The following is a 19142-nucleotide window of genomic DNA, read 5'->3' as shown; positions in this document are numbered from 1 at the left end:
CCAAAAATCTCTACGATGACGACGATAATGTCCCTGGAGACCCTGCATCTGTGGGTGTTTTGTGAGAATTCCTCCCCAGCAAGTTCAAAGTTATTTTTGCTCTTTTTTTTTTCTTCAGTTTTCATTGTATGACTATCCCTTTGAAATAACATTTCTTAAAACAACTAGAAGCTGATAAATGTTGACTCTAGCTTTTAATACAGAGTCCTTTTCTTTCCGAGGTTCCCACCTCGGGAGATGGCAGAGCGGACCCGCACAGCATCTGTCCCACGAACCCGAGGCAGAATCTCGGTGGTGCCTGAACACCGAAGGCTCTGCTGCAATCAGCGTTCTCTACTAGAAATGGCTTTTTGTTATTTCCTGATGAGACGACACCCACGGGTCTCTGAAGCATCTTAGGACACCCAGTTTTCCAGAGGAAAGGCAGGGCCTCCATCAAGAGTGGGGTAGGGATCACATCTATCATGACTTATGTTTTAAACAGCATTCTCTATAACAAATGCTAAGATCTTATTCTGGGAGTGATAACTAAATTCCACAATGACCAGCTGAAGGAATTGCAAAGCCCATCACAATGTATCTTCAGAGCCATCCTTGGATTTGGAAAATCAGGGTGATAAATCCCTGGTTCCCAAAGCTTTGAGTGGCCAGAGACTGCAAGAAGGCGTGAGCCAGTCTTGGGGAGCAGGCACTGGTGCCAGGATAGACCAGGGTCCTCGCAGACAGCTGATCACACGTGGATGGGGTAGACACCAGGGCTGCTGTGTGCATGAGTGGGGGGGCGGGGCAGGGGGAGTGGCCCAGGAGACCCAGGGCAGCTTCAGGGTGAAGTTGGCTGAAATTCACCCCACTCTGCTTTTCCTCAGGTGCTTCCCACTTCCGATTACTGTCATCTCAGGACTTCCCTTGAAAGAGCCAGCACCTTCCCTGCTTACATCTTACTACCTGCTAAGTGCTTGATGGGAAATCTCGTTACATTTGCGCACACACTCTGTCAAGCAGGTACTGCCATTATCCCCATTTCACAGATGAGGAAACAGAGCTTTAGAAGGTTCAGCAATTGCCTGAGGTCACACAGTGGTGAGTGGAGGCCTGGATCTCCTCCATCACCAGCACCTTAAAAGTCAGCGCCTCTTGCCCAGGCTGTACGCTGGAATCACCTGGTTTCAAACATACTGTCCAGGTCCTTCCCCAAACCAAGAATTAAAGCAACACATTGACAGACCAGGAACCTGGAGCCCAGAGATCAGAAGTGGCTTGCCGCAAGTGGCATGGTGAGTTTGGGCCAAGCGGGGCCAGAATCCAGGACCCGCTGACTACGTACCATTCACCTGCTCACTGTACTAATCCCTCTCCCCTCCCCCAAGGCCCTCCCCCAAGTCTCCATAGTTACAGCGACCGGCGCCAGCACCTGCCCCTCCCTGCCCACAGCACTCACCTCATTACATGGATGCATTCTGGCTCCTTGGTGAAGCTGTAGGCATAGCCGCTGGATGTGGTCCCAAAGTCGACAGCCACCACCACGAGAAACGTCTGCTGCTCAGAGACGTTTGGGTCGGCATCGTTCTGCAGATAACCGAGCGGGGTACAGGGAGTGGGTGGGGCAGTCAAGCCAGGCTTTCAGAAGGGCTCCACCCTGCCCTGCTGTGTGCCCACTGCAGACAGAAGCATACTGCACATTCTGGTTCAAGGCTGCCACGTGGTGAGTCCTGGGGAGAGGGCAGGCTTTCTCAGCCCCTACCTGACCGACTCAAGGAGAAATGGAGGTGTCTCCTGAACAAGGGCCAGGCCACTGGGGAGGGCCCCTGCCTACACTTGTTCAACACTCCCTTTATCAACTGTGCACAAACGTGGCTAATTACGGAAACTCTTCCATCTGGGCTGGAACCCCAGTGGTTCCCTGAGTGACACCCCCCTCTGCCCCCCATCGCCCTCCCCCAGTCCCTGCACAGATCTCCAGACCCTGCTCAGCTGTGCCCTGTGCACCTGCCAGGTGACCCCTCCACCTGCCCGGGCGTGTCATGCATGGATGTGGGGCTCAGCATACCAGGGACCCTGCCCGGTCCTGCCATAGACATCATATGACCCTGCTGAGTCCTGCCCCCTTGGGGCCTCGAGCCTTTCCTCATCTGTCAAGTGAGTTGGTCAGGCCATGACAGACTTCCAAAAAATCCTTTAAGCAAATGTAGACTTTTTTTTTTTTTTAACATCCACAGAACTTCAAATTATACCAATAATTTTTGGATTTGAAGAGTATTGGTTAGAGCAGGGGGTGAGAACCCCACATGTCTGGCCTTTCATCACACTGCCCCCCATCCCGTTCAGCTTATCCTGAAGTTTTACAGGGAACCCTCGGGGTACAGAGTTTGAAAACCACAGGACCCAGCTGTTAGGTGACCAAGCCTCTCAGTTTTCCCAAGCCTGAGGGAGTTCCAGGATACAGGACTTTGCGTGGAAACCAGGATGGTTCCAGGAAAACCAAGACAAGCTGGCGTCCCTACCTAGCGATGGCTCTGAAGTTCTTCTCAGCAGGGTCTGCTTTGAGGCTCTGAGCAGCTTGTACAAAGCCGCCCTTTCCTCCGGGTATGTCTCTCTGGTTGGCTACATGTAAATCCCTGGAACGGCTGCCCCACAGTATCCACCTTTGCAGTGAGGGGCAGGGTGGGAGCAAATGCCCAGCCTCCAGCCCCCCGCGCTGCCCAGGTCCTCTCTCTCGGGCAAGCTGGTGCAGAAGCCATTACAGCCACAGCTTTTGGTCACGGCGGTTAACTACAGTGGAAAAGCCACTGCATTTCACTGACTCACCCGCCAGCCCAAAGTGGCTGCTTCCTCCCAAGAGGATGCCTCGCAGTCTCTGAGCCCTGAATCTTTGAAGAGCTGCTCCCACCCTGCCTGCTCATGTTACCCACACCCAGGCCAATGGCTCCAGGAGCACCATCCACACCGTGGAAAGCCTTTGCTGACCCACAGTGGCGAAGGGGCTTGGTAAGGCTCACGGGGCTGGTACGAGGACAACTTAATCTCCACCATGAACGTGGGGAGCCGCTCAGAAGCCCATCATGTGAGAGGCGCCTCTGAACGCAAAGTAATCAGCACACGTACCCCCCTCCCCATACACACACATTTCTTACCACAGTGTGGGAAGGGGACAGAGGTGTTATTCCTGTGTCCCCCAGACTCCGGGCTGGAGATGAATATGCAGATGTAGGGGCCATTTCTGAAAGGAAAGACAAGTGCGCTCCTTAGAGGTGGTGTGGACTGAGCCGGACAGCAGCAATGCGGGCTGGGTGGCTTTGCTCCTGCAGGGACTGCTGCCCCTGGAAAGCCAGCTAACGTGGGGCGAGGCTGAACTCCAGCCAGAAAGGTAGGGTGTCTGATCTGTCCACCCCCGTATTTGATATTTAAAACTTGACCAAATGAGACGCTCCTTTTCTCACAGTGACCACCAGGACTCTCCCTATGTGCCAACCAACTCCCACTTAGCAGAGAGGCTGCCCAGTCCCCACATCGCCTTGGCACCTGGCTCATGCCCTCTGCAGAGCTGGTCCTTAGCCCAGGCGCCAGTATGGACCAGAGGAGCCTGTAGCCCCCTGAGATGATGTGCAAATTTTTCATGCATTTTCTTGGAAGGGCATCCACAGCTGTCAGGTTCCCAAAGGAGTATGGGACCCCACCCCAAAGATTAGCAAGCCTAATCGTAAGAATAGAGGACAGGAGTGCGACTTCCAGAAATAATTCCCTTGCTTTGTGGATGCAACACCTCCTCCCTCCCTCTGGCACGAGGCCCTGCCAGAACAAGGGGAACTCATCTCTCTTCAGTGATGCTGAAGGGTTTTGACATTCAATTTAAAAAAACAAAACAAAAAACATAGCAGAAAGACAGACAGATTAGCATTCCTGGGTCCCCCAGTCGGGGCCCTGCAACAGACACGCGATCAAATCAGAGAAGAGCCAACAGCCAGGCAGCATGAATAGCATTTTGTCGATTCCCCTACTGCTCTTGCAATTACTCAGGCACAGACATTTGTTCTGAAACCTTGCCAGAGCCCCGTGGCTCTCCCCCAGGGATGAGCACCCAAGGAGAAGTCGCCCTGTCCCTGGTCAGTGCTGGAAGCTCCACCCACTCTCCCTGCCCGCTGCCCAGGACCGGCAGGGCCTGCAGGGCAGCGGAACAAGCACTGCAGGCTCCCCCTGCAGAGGTGCTGGCCAGACCCTGGTCACCAACAAATCCCAGGTACCATCCAGTACGTTCTGCAAATACTGCTCCATTCAGTATACAGACTAATACCTGACGGGGAAAAAAACGGGTAATGTGCTACAACAACACCTGTAGTCAAGGAAACCCAGAGGGTATGAGGTATCTGAGAAAGACCTGTCTGCTTCTAGGGAAGCACTAGGAGTGGCTCCGTCTGCCTCTGCTTGCCAAATCACTTTGGTTAATCCCACGCGCTTACTGATTTTTTTTTTTTTCCTGCTTAGTGAGAACTCGAACAGCATCATTACAGTGGGCACCAAATGGGTTGAGGGAATAAAATGAATCATGAAAGAGTGAATATGAAGCTTCAAATCTGCACAGCCACCTCCCCAATCTGCAGGCGTATGCTCCCTCTCCTCCTGATAAGGCGCAGTTCCAACCTCTGGGAGAAAGCTTCAGAAGCAAGTAAGTACAGAGGCCACGAATCCACTGGTGGGGCAAAGGACTTAAACAGACATTTCTCCAAAGAGCATACACTAATGGTCGATAAGCACATGAAAGATGCTTAACTCATTAGTCATTAGGGAAATGCACTCATTAGTCATTAGGGAAATCAAAACCACAGTGAGATACTGCTTCACACCCACTAGGATGGCTCTAATGGAAAAGAAAAAAAGGAAATAACAAATGGTGGCAAGGATGTGGAGAGATTGGACCCCCTGTATATATCTTGTGGGAATGCAAAATGATACAGCTGCTGTGATAAGCAGCTTGGTATTTCCTCAAAAAGTCAAATATAGCCTTACCATAGACTCAATTCCACTCCTAAGAATTCCACTCCTAAGTAACTACCCAAAAGAACTGAAAACAGGGACGCTTGTATGTACGTGTTCACTGCAGCATTATTCACAAAAACCAAAAAGTGAAAATAACCCAAGTATCCATCAACAGGCAAATGGATAAACAACATGTGGTATATCCATTCAATGGAATATTATTCAGCTGTAAAAAGGAATGAAATTCTTACACATGATACACCATGGATGAACCTAGAAAACATTATGCTAAGTGAAATAAGCTGGACACAAAAGGACAAATACCATATAATGTTTAGAACAGGCAAATTCATAGAGACAGACAGTAGATTAGAAGTAGCCAGGGGCTAGAGGGAGGAATGGGGAGTACAGAATTTCCATTTGGGGTGATGAAAAATTTTGGAAAAAGTAGTGACGGTTGCACAACATTGTGAATGTAATTAATGCCACTGATTTGCACACTTAAAAATGGTTAAAATGGCAAATTTTATGTTATATATACTTTACCACAATAAAAAAATTTTATTAAAAAAAACTTGCTCGGGGCTTCCCTGGTGGCGCAGTGGTTGAGAGTCCGCCTGCCGATGCGGGGGACACGGGTTCGTGCCCCGGTCCGGGAAGATCCCATGTGCCACGGAGCGGCTGGGCCCGTGAGCCACCCTCTCTCCACCCGCTACCTGCAAGGCCTGCAGCCATGTGTCCACATTTGCACAGAAGGTTTTGGAAGACACCGAATGTCTAATTGCCCAGAAAATCTGGTGCCGGCAATTAGCAAACAAGCTATTTATCTGCAGACAAACCATCCACCCCGCTGTCTGCTTGGTTCTAATTATCCCATCACTCAGCCCTTCTCAGAGCATGTCCTGCTGACTTGTAAAATAGCATGTGTTGGGCCACACACTGAACACATGCCTTGGGCCCCCAGAGGACTCCAGGGAATTTGAAGACAAGAACCAAGGATGTTTTTTGGTTCTCCCTGTACCTCCCTCCCACCCTGCCTCTGGTTCAGTACGAAATAAATCATTTGACTTGCTGATCACTCAGCCAGGCCTAGAGGCAATTGAACTTCATGGATTTTCTCCATTAGAAATTAAAATGCAGCTACGTTGTGCGATGATTTAAAACTGATTTGCACAGAAGGTATGGAGGAGTAACATTTTTATAGACATTTGCATATCATGCACACCCACATCTATCGCTCTCCAGATCCCAAATCAAAGGTAATTCACCAGTTAACGTGCACTGACCCTCCATAGAAATATAAAGCGCCTGCAGTGATAACTTTGTTATCAAGCTAATATTTCTCTATTTAACTATTTAAGATGTCAAAAAGGTGCTCAAAAATTTTTAGGGAAAAGAATATGGAAAAGCCTACTTTAGCCCCTGCGGGATGTGAGAAGTTTCTGGTGTGCGTATAGTCCCAACCAATCTTGAGAGCTTTCATTCAACAGGTAAGTGATTAAGAATAAACACAGCAGGGTCAACAGAATATTACCTATTGGTCTATGGATAATTGACAGATCTAAGCTAACAGACAAGAAGAGAGAGTTGATACATGGAACGTCTATATGTACAAGGTACATGCTGTGTGTCCTGGCTACCAATTAAACCTAGGCCATTATCCACAGTAAGAAACACCAACTGTCATTCACTGTGACCCTGTTTAAGTTTCTCTGTAAAGCCAATATAATAACATCTGCCCCATGACTGCTCCCGCCTATGTGATATTCCAGTTCAGTACACAGAGTGTCCTGGGCACATGAGGAGCAGAAGAGAAAGGCAAAGCTAAAAGCCCAAGAAGAAGAGAGATTTTTAGAGTCCAGGCTTGGAAGAGAGAAAGGAAGCTGATGAAAAGAAAAGGGATACTCACCTGCGGAGGTAAGGAGAGAAGACTGGTGAAAGAGATGAAAGGAAAATGCTCTACCAGAAGTGTAGTCAAGGGCAGAGCCGACGGATCAGGGAGCTTTAAGAAATACCTAGTCCGCCGTTCCCACAAGATTAAACAGACACTCAAAGCATCTTCCCATTTCAAGCACTAAGTTACTCTGAAATGCAGTAACGCAGAGGGGTTTGATGATCTCACATCACAGAATCAGAAAAACAAGGAACACTTCAAGAATGCAAACTGTCAGCCACAGAATCAAGCCGAGGAGGAAGAGACCGGAAGCTTCCTAGAAAACCAATAGAAAATCATCTTCAGGTCTTCTTTGTCATTCGTTTTAGATGATTTACCATTACTTATGTCTTATATACTTACTGTATATAAGTAAGTAATCTTTATTATATAGAAGTATATAATCGTTTTTAGTTTAGTAAATATAGAAATAGATGCAGGTGTTCCTAGGTTCACTCTTAACCTGGGACTCAGCCCACAAAACATTCTTCAACCAAGTCATTTAAAAAATAATTTTTGCAGCAAAGAGGGATATATAAATAAATGAAAATATTTATGCAGCCAAGTAGAGGAGATGAACAAGTAAAAATAGGATTCAACCAACAAGTCTCCTGCCACAGGATTTTTTAGACCCCAAAGCAGAGAGCAGAGGAGAAACTAGTTGAACTTGTGAGGTTAATACTCATCACCTGCCTTAACAGTGTAATAATTAAAATACAGGCTTCATCAGGGTTCCTGCTATAAAACGTGAGACTTGTAAAATCCAGACACATTCTCATTTGCTCCTGGCTCTCATGGCTTTAATCAAAGCAGACACTCCTAAAATAAAAAGTAGTTTTAATAAGAGAACCTCAGAGACAGCCATAATTCATGAACTTGCTCGTTGCTCTCCTCTGCTGGAGACGTTAGTCAGCAAGGAGCCGTGAGCAGAATCGTGGACTTTCTGAGATATATATCAACTCGATCCTGCTCCATAAATACAACATTTTAAAAGATGAAGACGGAACCATTGGGCTGACTTTATTCTACAAGGCTCTAGGCTCATGTGAAATGACAGGTGGTCTCAAACAATGGAGACTCCCCAGCTTTTTCAAATAGGCCTCCTTGCTAGCTTTCAGATTTATGTTCTATCAAACAAATGCTCAATTCCAAAAGGATTTTTAAGGTCCGGTCCTTATGATTTTTAAAATGCAGTGTATGTGTTCATTTCTTTTCTCCTGCTAGCCATGAGATAATAGGTTATTTGCTGACAGTTGCCTAAAATCAGGCCATTTGAAAAAAGCTCTCCCTTTCTCTCTCCTTATATGCCCTCCCTGTAGTGTCATCTTTGAAAATTGATCAGCTCAAGGTCATGTGTAGGTTACTGGCAAATATCTTTTAAGAAGGAAAATTTAAAATTCTTATTACCCTATAACAGGCTGCATGGCTAGCTGAACTAATGCATTATTACCGTAAACTGAACTCCCATTTCAGTAAATAATTTATGGGGTTTTTTGCTCAATCACCATGGTTGATGTCCAAAGTAAATGGAAATTTTATTGGTGTGAACTGAGAGAACCTCCTGACTTCAAAGAACACTGAGTGTAAAATAGCTGCTCTCCAAATGCTAAATAACAATTATGGAAATGAGCATTTATTGTGGCAGAAACCACAGCATCAGCACCAGGGGGCTGCATCAGGCCCATCCTGACACTGGACGGCAACTTCCAGTTACCGTCCCCATCACTAAATGGATTAGGAGATAAGATACCCCAGTGAGAGAGAACTGGGGCATCGGAGTTTCCCTGGAGACAGTGAGATCCCCGAGTTCCTGCAACCTCAGTCCATGTGTGGTGGCCGTTCACAATTTCTCTCTTCACCATAGGTTCACAGGAACACGCATGTTCAGGCAGCTGCTGGGGGGGTGAGGAAATGCTTTCTAGACCAACAGGTCTTCCTACTAATTTTCATGAATTATATTCAGGATCCACACAGCCTCTGCCCACTGGGACCCAGCATTTGAAGGGGCTCCACCAGATCACCCCATACACAGGATTAAGATACTTTTGTCTACCCAACTTCTCTTTCACAGACTCTGGGCTCATCTGGGCAAGGCCATGCCTTATTTCATCTTTGATTCCTCAGCTCCTGATTTGTCACAGGCACTCAGTAAATGTAGGGTGGATGGATGGATGGATAGGTGGTTGGGTGGGTAGATGGATGGATGGATAGGTGGTTGGGTGGGTAGATGGATGGATGGATGGTGGATGGGTGGATGGATGGATGGATGGGTGGGTGGATGGATGGATGGATGGATGGATGGATGGATGGATGGGTGGATGGATGGATGGATGGATGGATGGATGGATGGATAGCTGGTTGGGTGGGTAGATGGATGGATGGATGGGTGGATGGGTGGATGGGTGGATGGATGGATGGATGGGTGGGTGGATGGATGGATGGATGGATGGATGGATGGATGGATGGATGGATGGATGGGTGGATGGATGGATGGATGGATGGATGGATGGATGGATGGATAGCTGGTTGGGTGGGTAGATGGATGGACGGATGGGTGGATGGGTGGATGGATGGGTGGATGGGTGGGCGGATGTTTCTAACGTGTGCCCAAAAGTGGACTCAGTGTCTATCCATAGACTTGGAGGGCCACTGAGGTCTTTCCCAACTGAGGCATCAACCCCCGAGTCAGGATATTAGTAACACATTTCCTGAGTTACCTCCAACAACGTGGGATCAGCTCTCAAATCACCCCCAGACCTGCCTCTCTCCTCAAATGTCCCTTTTGGTTGGTGCAACCCCCATAGCTCCCAGAAGGGAGATTTCCTAGGCTTCTCCCTCCCCTCTCATTGCACTCCCAAGCCCTGTCATTCCTACTTCTTAGCATCTCTCACAGTCACCCTCTGCAGCCTCACCACCACAACCTTGGTCCAGACCCTGCTGACCTTTATCAGGGCTCCCACACAGCCTCTTAGTCTCCCCGCTCTGAGTCGCCCCATCCAAGTCACGCTCCTCCGCAGTCAGAGCCATCCGGTCAAAACCGAGGTCTGCTCACGTTACTCGACCAGGCCAGGGCCTTCTATTCCCATCCCCCACAGGATAAACCTAGCACACAGCTAGCATCCAGGCCTTTAAAAGTCCACCCTGCCTCCCTCTGCAGCCTCATCTCTCTCCATCGCCCCCATCCCTGGCTCCACCCAATCCTTTCACAGGCCCTGGAACATCTGTGCTCAATCCAGCCTCCAGACCCCTGCACACACTGTTCCCCTGCCTGGAGTGCACCCCACTTCCACCCCCTCCTCCGGGGAACTCCACCTCCAAAAGTCAGTCCCCTCTGTTTGAGGGAGAAAAGCCTTCTCCACTCTCTCGGTACAGAGGAGAGAGGAACTTCTTCATCAGTGTCTGGGGACTGACTGGCAAAACCCAGACTTGCGGAAATGCTAAGGACAGCAGCCAGGTTTCATCAAGAAATAAATTACAGGGCTTCCCTGGTGGCGCAGAGGTTGACAGTCCGCCTGCCGATGCAGGGGACACGGGTTTGTGCCCCGGTCTGGGAAGATCCCACATGCCGCGGAGCGGCTGGGCCCGTGAGCCATGGCCGCTGAACCTGCGCGTCCACAGCCTGTTTTCCACACCGGGAGAGGCCACAGCGGTGAGAGGCCCGCATACCGCAAAAAAAAAAAAAAGAAAGAAAGAAATTACAAGGAAAATACAGGGGAAAGAAGGAGGGGAAACTATAGATTAAAGGGTCTCTCGAACTTTGCTCAGAATCACCTTGGAGCGTTTATTAAAACAAATGTGCTGACCCACCCCCAAAGTTTCTGCTCCAGTAGGTCTGGGAATGCTGGGTATCTGCATCTCTAATAAGTTACCAGGCCATCTGGGTCAGCCCCAAAGGCTATTCCTTAAAAAGACACGTAAAATACAAAGTAGCTCCAGTCATTGCAACACTTGGATCTTTACTGGACCACGATTCAAATGAACAAAAAAATTTATGCCATTTATGAGACAACTGGAAATGTAAACACTGACCAGATATTGATTAAATGAAGAAATTATTGTTAGTGGTGTAATTATATAACTTTTAAGAGTTGTTATCCTTTAGAGATACATTCTGAAATATTATCAGATGAAACAATATGATATCTGGGATTTTCATCAAAATAATATGGGATATTAATCCTTTGTCATTGCTTCATTTGCAAATATTTTCTCCCATTCTGAGGGTGGTCTTTTCGTCTTGTTTATAGTTTCCTTTGCTGTGCAAAAGCTTTTAAGTTTCATTAGGTCCCATTTGTTTATTTTTATTTCCATTTCTCTAGGAGGTGGGTCAAAAAGGATCTTGCTGTGATTTATGTCATAGACTGTTCTGCCTATGTTTTCCTCTAAGAGTTTTACACTGTCTGGCCTTACATTTAGGTCTTTAATCCATTTTGAGTTTATTTTTGTGTACGGTGTTAGGGATACAGCCACTATAGAGAAGGGCATGGAGGTTCCTTAAAAAACTACAAATAGAACTACCATATGACTCAGCAATCCCGCTACTGGGCATATACCCTGAGAAAACCATAATTCAAAGAGTCATGTACCACAGTGTTCACTGCAGCACTATTTACAATAGCCAGGACATGGAAGCAACCTAAGTGTCCACCGACAGATGAATGGATAAAGAAGATGTGGCACATATATACAATGGAATATTACTCAGCCATAAAAAGAAATGAAATTGAGTTATTTGTAGTGAGGTGGATGGACCTGGAGTCTGTCTTACAGAGTGAAGTAAGTCAGAAAGAGAAAAACAAATACCATATGCTAACACATATATGTGGAACCAAAAAAAAAAAAAATGGTTCTGAAGAACCTAGGGGCAGGACAGGAATAAAGACACTGACGTAGAGAATGGACTTGAGGACACAGGGAAGGGAAAGGGTAAACTGGGATGAAGTGAGAGAGTGGCATGGACATATATACACTACCAAATGTAAAATAGAGAGCTAGTGGGAAGCAGCTGCATAGCACGGGGATATCAGCTTGGTGCTTTGTGTCCCCCTAGAGGGGTGGGATAGGGATGGTGGGAGGGAGATGCAACGGGGAGGGGATATGGGGATATATGTATACATAGAGCTGATTCACTTTGTTAGACAGCAGAAACTAACACACTATTGTAAAGCAACTATACTCCAAAAAAGATGTTAAAAATAATAATAATAATACGGGAGGGGAGGGACAGAGATTAAATGATATTGGCCACAAATTGATAATGACTGAACCTGGTGGCTGATTCATCGGGGCTCAATACATTATTTGCCCTACTTTTGTATATGCTTTGAACTTTCCATGATAAAAGAGCTGGTGTTTTAATGTACCAGTTTCATGTCCATCTCCCTCTTGTCAGGAGGGCAAGAGGATATTTTTCTCGTGCTGTGTATCAATCAGAGCACCTGGCCCATCCATGGCAGGTAGGTACTCCAGACATTTGTCAAGCAAATGAATACACTAGTAAGAATATATATTCATTTAAACCGATACACGAGGACTCTGAAGGCCTGGGAAGGTTTCAGACCTGGGTCACCGGTGGGTGAGGGGTATAGGTTCAGCTGGCTTCTCTGGAGGTGAGACTGTTGGGACAGCTCTTGAACGAGTCTGAGTTTCAGCAGAACCCACCTGGCCCCCTTGCAGGCAGCAAAGCAGGTGTCTGACCACCAGCTGAGTGGCTCTAACTCTGAGGCGGGCTCCAGCAGCCCAGCCTCAGATATGAGGCCCTCCTAGACTTTGAAACCACCTCTGTAAACTCAGGGCCTCAGAGGAGGCAGGGGGCTGTCCCCCACCCACTGCTGCATCCCTCCATGTTCTGAGAAATGGGGAGATGCCCCTGCAGACAGGCAGGGTTTCTCTAAAGACCAGGACACACCCTTTTTGCTGTGTTCAGACTCGCTGGGCTCCCAACTCCATGTGGAAGGGATGAGAAGCCTCAGTGAAGGCCTTGGCATCTCCTCACCCCCCTGAAGAATGGCCAGCTGCAGTGCCAATGTCAGCTGTCACCCTGGGACCCTTTGTACTAAAAGAACAAACGCTGAGGCCTCCAGAAAGGGAGGTGTCCTGAGGGGACCGGGCTGCAGGCGCAGCACCCTCCATGCTCAGGCAGGGCAGCCAGCTTGGGCTGCAGGGTCGAGGGCCATGTCTCCCCAGAACCGGGGCAGCTTGAGAACAGGAGCAAAGCTGAAGCTGGCTCCTTGGCTGCAGTTCTTAAAGGAAAGGAAGGAAAGCAAAATGGCTTCTGATGATGGAGAACATGGCGTGGCAGGTGGAGAAAGCGGAGGTCTGGACACCGGCTTGTGAGCCTGGAGAAACTACCTCACCTCTCTCCAGCGCATCTTCTCCCTCCATGAAGTGGGAATTTGGATTCTCAGGGCCTCAATCACTGTGTTGCAATGAGCAAAAGAGGTAAACCCTCAGAAATATGTAACAGTCCGGGATAAAAGGATCGAGGAAAAGGAGTAAGTCTGTGAATCAAGGTGATGAATTTGTCGTGGAACGTATTTCATTGACGTAACTGTGGAAAACACAAACGAAGGTATTCAGGCAATTGGAAATGCCTATGCATTCCAGGGAGAAACGTCTTATTCTAAATTCAAGTTCTTCCATTAAAGCTCATGCTTTGTGTCAATATTACCAAACTATTTACATGTGATTGTTATTTAGTGTATCTGTTCAATAAATACTGGTTTAAACATTAAAAAAAAAAATCACGAAATATGTAACAGCCCTCACCCACCATTTGCTGAATTCCTTCATGGGGTCAGACATTTATGTTTTTTTTTTTAGTTTAGGCTCTTCTGCAAGTTTATTAAACTCAAATTATTAATTTGAAATTGTTAGAAATGTACAAACTCAGAAATCTATTAGGAAAGCTATCATGGTCGGCACGCACTGAATGCGAATTTCATGCCACGCTAAGAGCTTTACAGGTGTGGCTTGAGAAAGCCTGCGGTTAGGGGCTGGAGGTACTGGCATTCTTCCACTGGATGGGTGAGAAACATAAGGCCTAGAAAGTTAAGAAAGAAGCCCACATTTTTAGGACGCGGCCCGGCTGGATTCGGAGCTCGCCACCTCTGAGCCTGTGCCCCACACAGTACCCAACACCAGGTCCCGCGCACGTATTGTTCCTCTTGAAAGATGAAACTACGAGAGAGGTGTTAGTGTTAACTTAAATCCCCATTTCACAGATGGGCAAATAGTGCGGGGGAGGTCAGGGGATCACAATCACAGGGCACCCCCAAGCCCCAGCGGCTGTCTCTGCCTCCGGGCTCAGAAGACGGCATGGCTCACCCTTCCTTTGGCTCCAAAGCCGCACAGTGTTCTCCATTTCAAATGCCATAATTCTTCAAATCCAAATATCAGCGTGGGGACGAGCCATGATAACACAGAGGTTCAGAGTCAGGAAAGCCTGGCCTCAAATCCTAGCATGGCCACTTCCCAGAGGCAGGCCCTGGGGTGAGCTACTTAGCCTCTTCCAGCCTGTTTTCCCACCCCTCCTGGAAAATGGGGGGGAGGGGATCATGATGATGGTGATACATTTCATAGGATCACTGTAAAATAACGCATGAATAAATGAAACAATATCTATAAAACCTGGTGCATGGCGAGCACCTGATAAATCATAGATGACATTTATCATTGTCACGATGATCATCATCACCACATCGGTCCACCTGCTGTTGAGAGAAAGCACCGACGTGCTTACACCAGGGGACAGAGCTCCCACTTAGCACAAGGGCGGCAAATGCATTTTCTTTACATTATGCTTCTCTGGGCTTCTTAATCAAGGATAAAAAGTCTCACCAGACAGAAACTTGGCAAATGGGACCCTCAGGAAAACTCAGTGATGGGAAACACAAGGGCCTTGCTGCCGTGGGTGAGGGAGACTGTCTGGCCCTGACTTCCCGCTCAGGCCACCTGCTCGCCTCAGGGGCACTTTCAGAATAACCACGGAGACCCTGGGAAGCCACGTGACCCTCCGCGCCAGGCAATAAACTCAGGCTTTCCTGTCCTCTGCGATGAAGCACATTTTCGAACTGACCGGGTAAATGAAGAATCAGTCTCCCACCAAGGAAAAGATTCCACCTGCCTAGGCACCTGGAAGGCCAGGGTTTAGACTTCCCCAATTTCTATCGTGAACAGCCTTGGGATGGCTCAGCCCACAGAGGCCACAGCACAGCTGGCGCTGACTGTACTGAGACTAAAGCCAGGGGCAATGGCATTCCAGCCTGTTGGTCTCCCCCGGAGCGGGATCTTTCCCCTCCCAAACACTCATCATCTGTCCCTGGGGAGGGGAGAGGGAGAAGCAGAACAGGAGATAAGGGATGGGGAGACAGACAGCTGGTTCACCCCCTTCAGCTGAACCCTCCTGATGAGAGAAAGCTGTACCACCTTCAGGCAGGAAGGGTTGCCCTTAGCCCGCTTGTACCCCAAGCCAGAACCAGAGCACAAACCTCCCGTACTCTGCCGGTGCCTGCGAGCTGAGGCTCGTGCACGTTACAGATCCCTCCGAGGAGCGTCTTAATGGAAGAAATGTCCCAAAACAGCAGCGCAGTTTGTGCAATGCACAAAGGCACCGCCTTGAGGGACATCACCCAAGCAGGATTGCACCCACCCTTAGGTATGGGTGCCGTTTTCTTACCCCAAAGGTGCCCTTCCAAGTCATGAACTAAAGGGCTATATCACCTAGAGTGAGCACCTTTTTCCAATTTTTGCACCCAGAGAAGATCTGTTTCTAATTCATCTAAAAGCACCATAAAAGGCAGCCATAGCACTTAATAATCTAAAAGAAGGAAGGAAATGCCTGGAAAGGTACTGAGTTCCCCATCACTAGAGGAGTTCGAGTTGAGGCCAGGCAATCGTTTAGCTGTAGAAGAGCAACAGTGGGTCAGAAAAAGGGAGATGGGACTCAGGAGGAGTGGAAACCAGTACGGATTGAGGCACTCGACCAAGATTCACTGAGCACATGACTCACTGCCTGCCGGGAGCTGTAGAAGCTGTGCAGCACTGTGGTTAAGCGCAGGGGTGCTGGGCCTGGGGAGGCTGTTTCAAATCCCAGCTCAGTTATTTATTGATCTTGGTGGATACTGCGGCATCCACCCCAAATCCATTTCTCCCTTCTTAACCAAACCCTATTTTACATGACTAGGGGGAGGGGTGACCCTGCCCCAGATCCAGGGTAGATCCTGAGTAGTCTGAACCAATCACGGCAACCCCCTTCCCCTTCCAATGATGGACATGGGAATGGCTTTGTGACCCACAGCTCTGGCTGATGGGACATGAAGGGAAGTCTGCCGGAGGCTCCTGGGAAAGAAACATCCTGACTCTCAAGGGAGCCCATGAGGCCAACACCTGTGGCTGCCATCCTGCCGCCAGCCCAAGATGCAGTCAGCATGGAAAGAACCTCCATCCATCCTTCAGTGGGTCCATGAGCTGCCTAATACCTGCCTTGGAGCCTGCCAGACCTCTGGACTTCCCATTCATGGTCATAACTAATTTCCTTTTTCTAGAAACAAGATAAAGTCAGTTTTTCCATGCTTTGCAGCTAAAAACTGATGCAAAGCTGTGCAATCTTGAACAAGTTACTAAGCTTCTTTGTGGTTCAATTTTCCTTCTGTATTAAATAGAGATGATAACTCTTACTTCCTGAGATTAATGAGGATTCAATAAGAACAATGTAGGCAAAGGTCTTAACAAGTGTAGCTATTATTCCTCACAGTGTCTCATTTTATCTTTACAAACAACCCAATGAGGTAGGAAATAGGTAGATATTAGCCCCATTTAACAGCAGAGGAAACCAAGGCAGAGAGAGGTTAAGCATTTCCCTAAAATCTCACAGCTAGTAAGCGCCTGTCTCTAATGCCCAAGTCCCTTCCCTCCACCACATTCCAGCCCTGAGGTTCCAGGGGCCCTGAGCCTGGCCTGAGCCTGTACCATGGAAAACTTGCAGCAAAGAGCAGTGAAAAATCAGATCTCTGGAGGGAGGGGGGATAGGGAGGGACTACTAATGGATATGAGTTTCTTTTGAGGGTGATGAAAATGCTCTGGAATTTGATAGTGGGGATGGTTGCACAACCTCATGAATATATTAAAAACCACTGAATTGTAGACTTTAAAATGCTGTGTTTTATGATATGTGAATTGTATCTCAAGAAAAAAAAATCAAAGAGCTGCAGGAAACCACACTGTAAGGACAACTGTCTCCTAGCCCACCGCCAGGATGGCTGCCGACGACAGCTAGGCCGGGGGCAACCGCTGGCACGGGCCTGTCCCCAGACACCCTGCTCTTTAGCAACACAAGAACGTGGGCACAGAGCAGCGTCAGTGCCTCAGGTCACCAGCTGTGTCTTCACTTTTCCCCTAGATGCTCTGAAGCCGGCTGGCCAGAGCTAAAGAGCCAGGAGACTCCCAAGGGCCAGGCGTCCTGACAGCGAGCTACAGACAGGGGGCTTGTCGGTGCTTCTCCCCGGATAAGGAGTTTCAAGGGATTCTGGAATAAATGTCAGGAGAAGGTGCCTGATAACCTGTAGCCACACTAGCCCTCAGCAGGAGTCACGGCCTCATCTTAGCAGGAGGGCAAACTGCATCAGCATTAAAACATTCTTCTGTTAATTATTTGCAAGTGCCCACTGCCTGAGCCTGGGTCCTAGGCCAGGAGGTGCTCAGGAACCTGCCTGAGAAATTCCTGCTCCCAAAATACAAAGGAAAAGAGAAGAGAAATGCCACAAGGGGCTCAAAAGAGCCCCTGGGGAGGTCAAGCATGGCCCATCCACTGCAGCCTGAAGGGAGGCTTCCAAGGGGGCGACCAAATGCCCTCCAGCACAGGCAGCCTGACACCTGTACACAGACCATTCCCCACACACTAGGCGAAGGCTTCATGTCAGCTGGAAGGAAAGAAAGTCCATTCAGAGACTTTTAAGACTGAGTTTAAACTCCCTACTTCTTACTCTTTTTAATCAAAACCTTCACTGATGGACTGACCTTCTTACAAAAATGTAATTAGTAAACTGGGTTAAGATATTGATTAACTTTAGACTTTGCTAAATTAAGTATACATGGCAAAATTTCAAGAGTAACTACTCTTGAAAGGAGTTGAAATCGAATATCTAACTTCCAAGCAGTAACAGGAGATAAAAACAAAGCAAACTAGTGGACAATTCCCCCAGGACCGAATCTGCTCAAAGCCTTTGCCAAAAGAATATAAAGACCACGTTAAGGTACTTTCCTGAGAATGGTGCTTACTTCCTCAGGCTACCCCACAGAGCAGGGGGAAAACCCTAAGCCACCAGGACCCAGAGGGTCCCCCAGAGTACCCCATGGCCCACCTAAGGCCAAGCAGCTGTGATGAGGCCCGCAGAGCCTCCCCACCGATACACCAGACCCAGCTCCTGTCCCAGAGCGAGCAGATGCTGAGCACCAAACTCTGATCCGTTTTTTAATCTGCACTTCAAGCAAGTCAACTACAATGAAAACCAAACCAAACCCAACCCTTGGGGTGAATCACGACAGCAGGGTAAGAGCAGACAGACCGCAAACCCCTGCCAATCCCCTGCAATCCCCGTATCTCCCATCCCTACCACGCAGAAAAGCAAATGCGAGTCCTTCCAAATCTTCTCCTGAGCTGAGGTGGGGAAGGCAAGCCTCAGAACCATATGAACCGCAGGAAATAAAATGCATATTATGTTTAGGGCCCACAAGGAGGCCACACAGACGGGCCCAGATGCCAGACAATTCAGACGCAGCACGGGTGCCCACACCCCCCGGTGCGGGCATCAGATTCGTGCATGAGTATTCAGGACACGTGACCTCCCAGGACCCCTGGTTCCAGCCCCTGCAGGGCCCAGATAAGCAAGAACCGAGGTCCAAGGAATAGGACTTTGCCCCCTAGCCGCTACCTGTGGATGGCCAGTTGCCCAGCCTCGGGCTTAGGAAGCCGTCTGGGCCTCCATAAGCCCAGGGCGGTGTTCCTCCGGCTTTCCATTGCTGCTGCTGCGCCGCGGGCCTGTCCCTCCTGGCACCCAGGCCTGCCCACTGCGCTAAGTCTAACGGTGCACACGAGGGCTTCGGGCCTCATGGTTCTCCTTAACAGCTCCGTCTGCAACTCAATTAGTCAGGGGCCATCTCCGTTTCAGAGCAGAATGCTCCAGATGCAGAGTGACCAGCCTGCCACCCCCAGGCACAGCCCCACCCGCTGAGCCGGGAA

At 48.6% G+C, this 19142-nt stretch overlaps 1 protein-coding gene across 4 annotated transcripts in view; it reads right to left on the bottom strand.

The window, feature by feature from the left end:
• Positions 1-19142, bottom strand: part of HSPA12A (heat shock protein family A (Hsp70) member 12A) — a 159681-nt gene that overhangs the window by 30151 nt on the left and 110388 nt on the right. For 3 of the 4 annotated variants that reach the window (XM_060286353.1, XM_060286352.1, XM_030839376.2), the window contains 2 exons: positions 3132-3217; positions 1439-1566 (listed from right to left, as the gene is read on the bottom strand). In XM_060286353.1, coding sequence (XP_060142336.1) covers positions 1439-1566; positions 3132-3215 — 212 coding nt within the window. In that variant the 5' untranslated portion in view covers positions 3216-3217. The remainder of the gene's footprint in view (positions 1-1438; positions 1567-3131; positions 3218-19142) is intronic. The other variant, XM_070043901.1, reaches the window with a different exon arrangement.

Source organism: Globicephala melas, chromosome 16 (genome assembly GCF_963455315.2).
Source record: "Globicephala melas chromosome 16, mGloMel1.2, whole genome shotgun sequence".
NCBI lineage: Eukaryota > Metazoa > Chordata > Mammalia > Artiodactyla > Delphinidae > Globicephala > Globicephala melas.
This window is presented reverse-complemented; position numbering and strand designations above follow the sequence as displayed.